General features: G+C 47.8%; 1 protein-coding gene across 1 annotated transcript; it reads right to left on the bottom strand.

The window, feature by feature from the left end:
* Positions 1-157: 157 nt before the first annotated feature.
* Positions 158-4642, bottom strand: LOC124666793 (heme-binding protein 2-like). The gene is made up of 2 exons (XM_047204120.1): positions 4365-4642; positions 158-831 (listed from the first exon to the last, which is right to left on the bottom strand). The coding sequence occupies exons 1-2, from the start codon at positions 4586-4588 to the stop codon at positions 387-389; spliced, it is 669 nt and encodes a 222-aa protein (XP_047060076.1). The 5' UTR covers positions 4589-4642; the 3' UTR covers positions 158-386.
* Positions 4643-10324: the final 5682 nt, after the last annotated feature.

Genomic DNA, 10324 nt, shown 5'->3' on the forward strand with positions numbered 1-10324 from the left:
TTATATATAAGCTGGTACTGTTAGTTAATGTACCAGCACGTTGATCCCTTCCGGGTTGTTAAACTGGATTCAGGCTCAGCTCAATGAGAAGGCTTTTCATATTTGGAATTTCACTGTACAACATTTTCGAATTCAGTTTGCATCTACAGCTATAAGATGGGCAAGCCAACTATTGACTGGAATGGCCGAGTGTAAACATTTCGAACACAAGATTATTCCAAGCGACATGGAGTAGACATGAAATCCATTGTGTTACTTCGTCACTGCTGTGCTGGATGGACATGACAGAGCCATCACAAGCATACAATAACCAAGACAACATATATATACAAGAGGATAGTGATGCAAGTCGGTTCTTTGGTGATGGCATACTGCATTAGAGCATTTCAGTATGCCTCGACCCCAGTAGATGTAGATTTGCAGTCGACGTCGAACCACACCTCGTTGACACGGCCGATGATGCGGAAGGGGCTGTTGTACTGTGCAATCGAGTAGGCGTTCTTGCTAGGATAGTTTGTGGAGTTTCCCCACGGTGACCGGCTCAAGCTCATGGCGAGTTTGTCAGCTTCATCGACGACATTTTTGTCCCTGGCGTAACCTGAGAAGCTCCTGACGGCTATGCAGTGGCCTGGCCACTTATCTGGACGGAGGTTCAGTTCCGGCAGAGGGACAGGAGGGGAAGCTTGGAACTGTGTAGGTAGGTAGAGACGGACAAAATATGTTGAAGATTGTAGAGCCCCTTCACCTGGGACGACGATGCTTGTTAGGATAGGCGTTGTCATTCTGATCCTAGAGGAGTTGAGGTTTGCGCCCATCAGGTACTGGAACAACCTGGCAGGTATCAGGAACACAAGGGTCAGAATATGTAGGGTTATGACCAACCACAGCAAATTCAGCACATAGGACGAAATAGAAATTCAGAGCGGGGCAATGGAGAGCAAATTATGGACAAACATCAATGTAACCATTTAATCAGTGCTGTTGATTGGTGTAACTTAATGTGCACACAATAACCTACCTGGAAGCCTAAGTCAGAATTAGCTTTCACACACAAAAAAAGAAGTCAGAATAACTTGCAGAATATAACGTCGTCATTAAATCCTTGCCAGCCTGGGATTTAGTTTGCAGGCCAAAGTCCAAAGACAGTTTGGGCATCACTAATCTAGTTTCCCACAATGAGGCCCTTCTTATCAAGTTCTTGCATAAATTTTTCAATAAAGAGAATATCCCTTGGGTCCATCTAATTTTGGAGTATTTACAACAATTCTACTACACAAGCCAGTGTTATCTCTATCTCCTTTTGGTGGAGAGATCTTGTCAAACTTTGCTCAAAGTTCAAAATAATTGCCTCCTGCTCGATTGCTTCTGGTGACACCGCCCTTATTTGGAGTGACAAATGGACTACAGATTTACTCATGACAAAGTTCCACAGGCTTCACTCTTTCACTATTGACAAGTTATCCTCGGTGAAGAATATGCTCGAGCTGATATGTCTTCCTCTTTTTTTGGCTCGCTTGTGGCCTCTTAGGAGGCTTGTAAATCTGAACTCTACCTTTCCAATGCAATGAAACGCAATAGTCTATTGCGTTTTCTCAAAAAAGAATATGCTCGAGCTGGATCACCCCATTGATGCTTTTCATCTCCCATTGTCCACCCAAGCTTTTAAGGAATTTCAGGATTTCAATCTCCTTCTGAGCCAAACTAGAGCCAATATCAATGCCAGAGAGAAGGACATATGGTCCTACAGGTGGGGCGCCCGTTTCTCTGCCAGCAAAATCTACAAGTGAATTTTGAACATATTCGGACCCCCATTTCTCGCCTTGGATCTGGGAATCAAAATGCACATATAAGATCTAATCTTTTTTCTGGCTCCTCGCTAATGACCGCCTAAATATAAAGGATATGTTACTAAGAAAAGCTTAACTCTCAACGACAATGCCCCCTGCCGCCTATGTGATGCAGGTACTGTAGAGACCAGGGATCATCTTTTCTAGAGCTGCACTTTCACTAGACAATGCTAGCAATCTATCAATATGACGATTAATGACAGTCTGGATCTCCCTCAGTTGATCACAGCTGCAAGATGCAACTTTGGAAGACCTTTCTTCTTTGAAGCGTTTGCCACCGCTTGTTGGCAGATTTGGAAGCATAGGAACTCTCTCATTTTTGATAAATCGTGGTCCTTCTATTTTATAAGGGACATCTTCCTTCATTCTTACAGGACGACCTGAAATCTCCTCTCTTTGCCTGGCTAGACGCTCTGTAGTTTCTTTGGGCTATGCCCTGCGCTAAGCCCTTTTTTGTACATTCTCTTCTTCTTTCTTGTCCATATTTTCTCTTTTAGTAAAATTTACTGTCGAGGTCTCCCCTACAGTTTTGGCTAAAAAAAAAGATGCCGTCATACGTTCACATGCTGCTGGGGAACAATTACCTTATGCTAATGAAATATTCATATTTCACGAGTTAGCAAATTTGATATATCGCATTGGCAGCGTAGGTTGAAATAACACCTGGGATTAAGCCAACTGTTATTGCCTTTAAATTATTACTTTCACAAAACAAAAGATGATGCATCTTCTCCCTGTTATGCACCAAGAATTATTCAGACATGGGGGCAAAGAAGACATGCAGAGATCTTAATATCAGTTCCTAAAATGAAGAGAAGCCGCTAATGTACAGCTAAATAAAAGAGGGCAGAATCACTGAATTGTTAGTATTTGATGCAGACTACACTCTGCAAATTTCCGTATAGCAGTAAATATACTGTTCTATAGCCAAGATTTCGACAAATGTGGAAGCCGGTATACCTATTACTAGTATCGATGCAGACTAAACCCTGGATATTTCCTTACAGCAGTAAGTAAAAAAACCATTATATTAGCCACCATGTCAGCCAACATGGTAGTCCTATCATAATTTGGATAACCTAGTTATTTTAGAGTTTGGCCCTTTTCAATTTTCATACATCAAAGCAGCAAAGCCAGATTATATATACTAGTCCTATCATGCTACCAGGTTAGGAACAGACTATGTTCCATAATTTTGCAATTGGTTACCAGCATCAGGAATAGTTAGCTTTTGTCTATACTGAAGATGATTCACCATAGGTTTCCAGCCTAAACTCTACCTGAGATCGGATCATTCTCGTGAAGGAATGGCTGGCCCTACATTTTCTGTGCAACAGATTCACCAGCAACCCAAATACTTCTCAGGTTAGAGTTGAATATAGGTTCGCATGCTGCTGGTGAATATTTATACAGAAATTAGCAAACTTGATATATGGCATTAGTTGAACTTTTGCAAGGCTGGGTGGAAACATCACTCGGAATCGAGCCAACTGTTGGGGCCTATAAATTATCATTTTCACAGTTCATTCATTTTTTTCCCCTGTTATGCATCACAATGGAGGCAGAAAAAAAAGACATGGCAGAGATCTTAATATCAGTTCCTGAAATGAAGAGAAGCCCCTTACGTAAAACAAAAGAAGGCAGAACAGCCGAATTCCAGACTACACTCTGGATATCTCCTTATAACAGTTAAATATAGACTATTCTAGAGCCACCATGTCCACCAATGCGGTAGACCATTGTTAGCATTGGAGCAGAATACACCCTGGACATTTCTTTGCAGCAGTAAATAAAAACTATTCTATCGGCCACCATGTTTGCCGACACGGCAGTCCTATCATAATTTATATAGCCTAGTTATTTTGGAGCTTGGCTCATTTCGTAAATCAAAGCGGCAAAGTCAGATTATAGATAACAATACCACTCTACCATGTGAGAAATGAACTATGTTTACTTTTGCGGATCTTCCACAATTCTGCGATTGGCACCGATATCAAGAAGTAGTTAGCTTTTTTTTTGTGTATACTGAAGATGATTCACAGACCATAGGTTTCCAGCCTAAACACTACCTGGGATCTGATCATTCTCGCGAAGGAATGTCTGACCCTGTACATTTTTGTGCTACGGATTCCCTAGCAACCCAAATACTTGTCAGGTTAGAATTGAACATAGCTACTCTCTTTCTCTCTACTCATCAGGGTCACATCCTTCTCACTGCTGAGCTGAGTTGTACAAGCACCGTAATGAAAGGCAAACTGGACCAAAGTCACCAAACCCCCTAACTTTCCCATCAATTTCTTGTAGTAGAATCTATCGATTTCTTGGTCAATTCGCCGTCCCTGCACAAGATTCGACACGCTCACGAAACTATAATCGAAGGGCAGCAAGATTTCATCTCCATGGACTGCAGACCCAGGGCGGCGTGCTTAGAGGCTCGAATGAATCGATCAATCAGGTGATTCCGTACGAATCCAAGCAAATCCGTCTTGGGGATCCCAAGGGATGGGCGGCTATTACCTATGGAAGCCGAGCTTGGTGGCGACGTGGAAGGAAGGGTGGTCGGAGGGGGCGGACATCCAGACGGTGTCGTCGTAGAGCCGCACCTCGAAGTCCGACTCCGCGTGCACCGTCGTGTACTGCGGCGACTCCGAGGCGCGGGCGGCCGGCGAGAGCAGCGCGAGGGCGACGAGGAGGAGGAGGAGGAGGAGGAGCGAGAGCACCGCTGGACGCTGCATCCCCATGGTCGTCGCCGCGCCGGTAGCTTCGGTGTCACTGTTTGCTCTGCAGTTTGTGGGAGGCTGGGGAAATACGCGAAGGATGCGTGTACAGCCTACTCCCTTCAAAATGGGGAAATGGGGGAGAGTGTCATCTGTCATGCAAGGAGGACTGATCTTTTTTTTTAATCCATGTCCCAACTCCCTAAGAGCATCCCCACTCGTTGGCGCTCCCCACGCCCAAATCCTGAAATTTTCGTTCGGATTGGATGAAGATTTGGCGTGGGGAGCGCCGAAGTTCCAGCTGTCCCCCTGGCAGGAAACCCCCAACCTCGACCATTTGACATATTTCAAACAAATTCAACATAAAATTTAACAAGTTCGGCAAACAAGAGGACGAAAATTGTTGAAACAAATTCGGCGATAACGAGTACAATGTTTAACAAGTGCTTGAAACAAATGGAGCACACAAATTTCACAATTTTTTAAACAAATTAAGACGGACTAGTTGGCGTCGGCGTTGGCGTTGCCTCGGAGCCTCCATATGTGCTCCACCGGATCATCTTGCGGCGAGTGGTGCATTGTAGAGTCTCGAATCTCCTGGCGCATAGCAATGAAGGCGGCCCATGATGGAGGCACCTGGTGATTAGGGCTGTGCAAGAGGACCCTCTCTCTCATATGGTGCTTCTTGCTCGGCCGGAGGAGCCGGATGCTTTCGCTCATCTTCAATAATCATGTTGTGTAGGCACACACGGCGGTTCATCACCTCCCACATCGATCTTTGGACCAAGTCATAGCGGGAACCGGACGACGAGCAAATCTCTGCTGGAGGACACCAAATGCTCGCTCGACGTCTTTTCGGCAAGCTTCTTGTTTCTTGACAAACTCGCAAAGTTTGGGGGTGCTAGGGTTGGAGATAGTCTTCACAAATGTTGCCCACTTTGGATAGATACCGTACTGCAAGGTAGTATCCTTTGTTGTAGTGCCGACCATTGATCACATAGTCCACCAGGGGAGCATGACCCTCAACAAGATTGGAAAAGACCGGGGAGCAGTTTAGGACGTTGATGTCATTGTTGGATCCGGGCATACCAAAGAAAGAGTGCCAAATTCAAAGATCATGGGTAGCCACTTGCTTCAAGTATCACGGTGCAGCCTTTTTGTGACCCTTGTACATTCCTCGCCACGCAAACGGACGGTTCTTCCATTGCCAATGCATGCGATCAATGCTTCCAAGCATCCCTGGAAAACCTCTAGCTTCATTTGTTGCAAGGATCCTCCGAGTGTCTTCGACGGTGGGTGATCTCAAGTAATAGTCCCCGAACACCTGCTATGACGGCCCTGCGAGAACCGGTAGAAACAATCAAGGGCGGTGGACTCCGCCATCCGAAGATAGTCATCTGCGGTATCACCGGGAGCTCCATACGCCGGCATCCTCATAGCCACTTGTGCACTTACGCGGTGACGAAAATCCAACCAAACCAGTGCAATCCGCCTTGCATCTGAAGTAGGGATCAAAGTGGCGGATGGCATACACAATTTGCAGAAATAGCTTTCTGCTCATCCTGAAACGACGCCGGAAAACACTCTCACCGTGCAATGGATTGTCGGCGTACAACATGCAGTAGCCCTCCATTCGCTGTCTCGGCTTGCACTTCCGGCGACCTCGTGCCGACCCACCACGTCGACGAGTTGCCAGTCCGGCGTACATGCTTGCCAAGCAACCAAGGATCATCATGTGCTCGTCGTCTTGGGCGGCTGCTGCCATCTCTTCTTGCACAAGCTCGACGAACATCTGCTCCTCCTCTTCGTCCGAGTCCATGGCCGGCGAGGCAAATGGACGAACACCTAACGGGCGTGGTCGAGGCAACCCGAGCCGCGAGCGACGACGAGCAAGCAGGCCGGAAAATAGGCCGGCGGAAGAGCAGCCAGATAGGCCGTCGTCCAAACACGGCGGAATATAGGCAGGTGGGGAAGGAGGGGTGGCGCAATCCGGGCAAACAAGCCGGCGGGGGTGGTGCCGGCGGCGAGAGAGATACGAGGGGTGGGGGAGATTTTGAGCGACGTGGCGGTGGGGTTCGTGCGTCGAGTCACGCAGACGGATCGGGCCCTTCCCCACTTTTCACTCGTCCGGAGTCCCCGAGAGCTCCCGGGGGGCCGGGGGTGGCGTGGGATCGCCGGATGAATTTAGGCCCAAATCCGGACGAAAACGAGGAACCGGGGGCGCGACTGGGCCGAATTTCGCCGTCCGGATGGAAAAAACGCTCGCCGGGGGCCTCCTCGGGGGGACGAGTGGAGATGCTCTAAGGCTGGTGACAGCCGCGGGAGTAACTTAGACCAGTAAGATCCCTAAGGCTGGTGACAGCGCGGGAGTAACTTAGACCAATAAGAGCATGTCCACCGGTGGTCCCGATAGCTATTTGAGGATGAGGGTGAAAATGAGCTCGCACCGGCGCGTTCCATACGGCGCCGACGATTTTTCGAGCCCAATAGAAGCGTCTGCAACCCCATGCCGGTCCCTTCGCCAAGGGCGCGAATAGGGCGCGCCGGCGCCTCGCGAGGCTAAAAAAATTGGGCGGCTCACCGAACGCCTTGAGGTCAAGTCGTTTCTTGAAGGGGAAGGGAGTGTCTAGATCTCAGGGAGTGTCTAGATCTTAGGTTCATTCGGATTTTGTTTCTATTTGGAGTAGGGAAGAAGGTTCTGACTGGCTGGGACCCATAGTCAGGATTAAAGGAGTTGGGGACGAGTTAATTACTAGTTGGGCCTACTCTTCTTTTTATTTCTTTTCAGGGAGCGATCTCGGCATTTCTCGTGGGAGCCGCCTGTCAGCCACACACCAACAAAATATACATCTTCTCCTTCAAACCCCCGTCCCCTCCGTCGCTCATTTCTCCCGCCAGCCGCTCAATCTCCCATCCAGCCTCGAACCCGAAAAACCCTCGCCGCCGCGCCATGCCACCGAAGAGAAGGGCTTCAGCGAAGGCAGCGAAGGCGCCAACGAAGGCGCCGACGAAGGCGCCGACGAAGACGCGTACCGTCGCGCTGAAGAAGAAGCCGGCAACCATGTCGCCGGAGGACTAGGAGACGGAGATCGAACGCCGCACCTTCGGCACGGCTGACCGCAGGAGGCACCGCATCGCCGCCCTCGACGCAGCGGAAGCGTTCCTGAGCTTGGGCGGCGCCCTAAACAGCATCTCGAGCTCCCCGTCGTCGCCGGGTTACTACGCGGGGTACACCGCGGACGGGCCGTCGATCTCGCAGATGCGGCTGTCGCAGATGGACGGCTGATACGTCCAAAACGTATCTACTTTCCCAAACACTTTTGCTATTGTTTTGCCTCTAATTTGTGTATTTTGGATGCAACTAACACGGACTAACGCTTTTTTCAGCAGAATTGCTCTGGTGTCTCGTTTTTGTGCAGAAATCCAACTTTCAGGAAAATCCTCGGAATTTATGCGAAAGGTCCTATTTTCCCGAGAATATTGACGGAGCCGGAAGGGCGAGCCGGGTGGGGGCCGAGGGCCCCACACACTAGGCCGGCGCGGCCCGAGGAGGGCGCGCCGCCCTGTTGTGTGGCCGCCTCGGCTGGCCCCCGACGCCCTCCTTCGGACTACTTAATGCTTTCGACCTAAAAACGCACGGGGGGTTAGAAGAAATCGCCAGAAACCATCCAGTACGCCGCCACCGTCGCGAAACTCCGTCTCGGGACCAGAAACTCCGTTTTGGCACTCCGCCGGGACGGGGAATTGGAGGAGATCACCGCCATCATCACCACCGACGCCTCTCCATCGACCAGCCATGTTTCCCCCATCCATGTGTGAGTAATTCCCCCGCTCTAGGCTGAAGGGGATGGTAGGGATTGGATGAGATTGGTCATGTAATAGCATAAGATTGTTAGGGCAAAGTGCCTAGTGTTCGTAATTGGTACTTTTATGATATTGTTGCAACTTGTTATGCTTAATGCTTGTCACTAGGGCCCGAGTGCCATGATTTCAGATCTGAACATGTTATCGATTCATGATGATATTCATTGCTTTATGATCTTACCTGCAAGTTGTATACACGTATTGTTGTCCGGAACCTAAGGCCCCAAAGTGACAGAAATTGGGACAACCGAAGGGGATGGCGGTGATATGAGGATCACATGTGTTCACGAAGTGTTAATGCTTTGCTCCGGTGCTCTATTAAAAGGAGTGCCTTAATTTCCAGTAGATTTCCTAGAGGCCCGGCTGCCACTGGCTGGTAGGACAAAAGATGTTGTGCAAGTTTCTCATTGCGAGCACGTACGACCATATATGGAACACATGCCTATTGATTGATTAGTACTTGGATACCGTTTTATTATTATCTGCAAATGCCACTGCTTTGATTGTTACATTAGTTTCTCTCATCCATGCAACGCCCGTTCATCCATCCGTGTGCCTACGATATTTTAATCCTCGCTGTTTACTATAATCACTACTTGCTGTCTTTGTTACTCTGCTTGCTTGTTATTTCACTACTCGCTACTGCTATAAAGCTGTTACTATCGATAAACTCTTGCGAGCAAGTCTGTTTCTAGGTGCAGCTGAATTGACAACTCCGCTGTTAAGGCTTTCAAGTATTCTTTGTCTCCCCTTGTGTCGAATCAATAAATTGGGTTTTACTTCCCTCAAAGACTGTTGCGATCCCCTATACTTGTGGGTCATCAACGGCCGCACCCGCTACTCCCCCGAGTTCAGCGACAGCGACATGACCGTCGACAACAACGCCCCGTTCTCGCCGGATTCAACGCCAGAACACATTCATGGCTTAAAGAAACCACCTTGTTCCTCCTGTTGTTCCTGAAATGGAACCAGTGACTGCTCCAAACTGGGAAATGCCTGTCATTGAAGATGCAATGTTCCAGAACTTTGACTTCTCCCTGTTTGCTCCCACTGGTTCTTCCCGTGCTGCTCCTTCCTCCGGGACTCGCTCTAGGACTGCTCCTGCTGCTTGTGGGCCTGTTTCTGGTGAGTCTAGTGATGATGATGATGGAGAGGAATACGACGAGGATTCCCCAGCTGATGATGATGAGTTCCATTGATCAGGAATGCTAGTATCCCTGCTCTCTTCTGCCTTTTTGGTGTTCCGATGCCAAATGGGGAGAAGAGAGTAGAGTCTAGGATTACGGGATTCCTGGGTGTTGATGTTTTTCACAAGCCATTGCCACTTTATTTGCTTCTTGTTTGGCTTGTGCTATTTTCTTGCTTTCATTTTTGGAACCATTTGCTACTTTAATAATCTATGTGTGGACAAGTTACTTTATGCTTAATCTCTATGTTGGATGATTATGCTTGCTGTTTATATCTTGTTATATACTTGTCTATACCATGCTTTCTTCCTAAAGATATTGGGAGAGCTTCTCATATTTTATAAATGGTGCACTTTGCATTCAAACGCAAATTCTCCAAGTGCATACATTACGGGGGAGCTATCTTAATATCTTAGATGGAATCAAGGATTTAAGCTTATCATAATATCTATGTGTGACTCTAGCTCGGATTGTCATCGTATACCAAAAAGGGGGAGATTGTAACGATATTTTACCCTTATCCATTATTTTGGTAACAATGACACCGTAGCTAGATTATTGGACTAATACTTCCCACAAGATTATTCCCAAGTTTTAGTCCATCAAGCTATTTGGTGTATCAATAGAACTGAAAGGTGAAGGGAGACCCCCCATTTCGATGTAAAGAGGGAAGACATTGTTTTACATCTGCAGGTTGGCGATGACCCCG

The sequence above is a fragment of the Lolium rigidum genome, chromosome 6 (genome assembly GCF_022539505.1).
Source record: "Lolium rigidum isolate FL_2022 chromosome 6, APGP_CSIRO_Lrig_0.1, whole genome shotgun sequence".
Taxonomy (NCBI): Eukaryota; Viridiplantae; Streptophyta; class Magnoliopsida; order Poales; family Poaceae; genus Lolium; species Lolium rigidum.

Coding starts and splice junctions, on each gene's coding strand:
- LOC124666793 (XM_047204120.1), bottom strand. CDS start 4,588: ATGGGGATGCAGCGTCCAGCGGTGCTCTCGCTCCTCCTCCTCCTCCTC. Junction 832..4,364: donor ACCAAGCTCGGCTTCCATAG/GTAATAGCCGCC, acceptor GATACCTGCCAG/GTTGTTCCAGTACCTGATGG.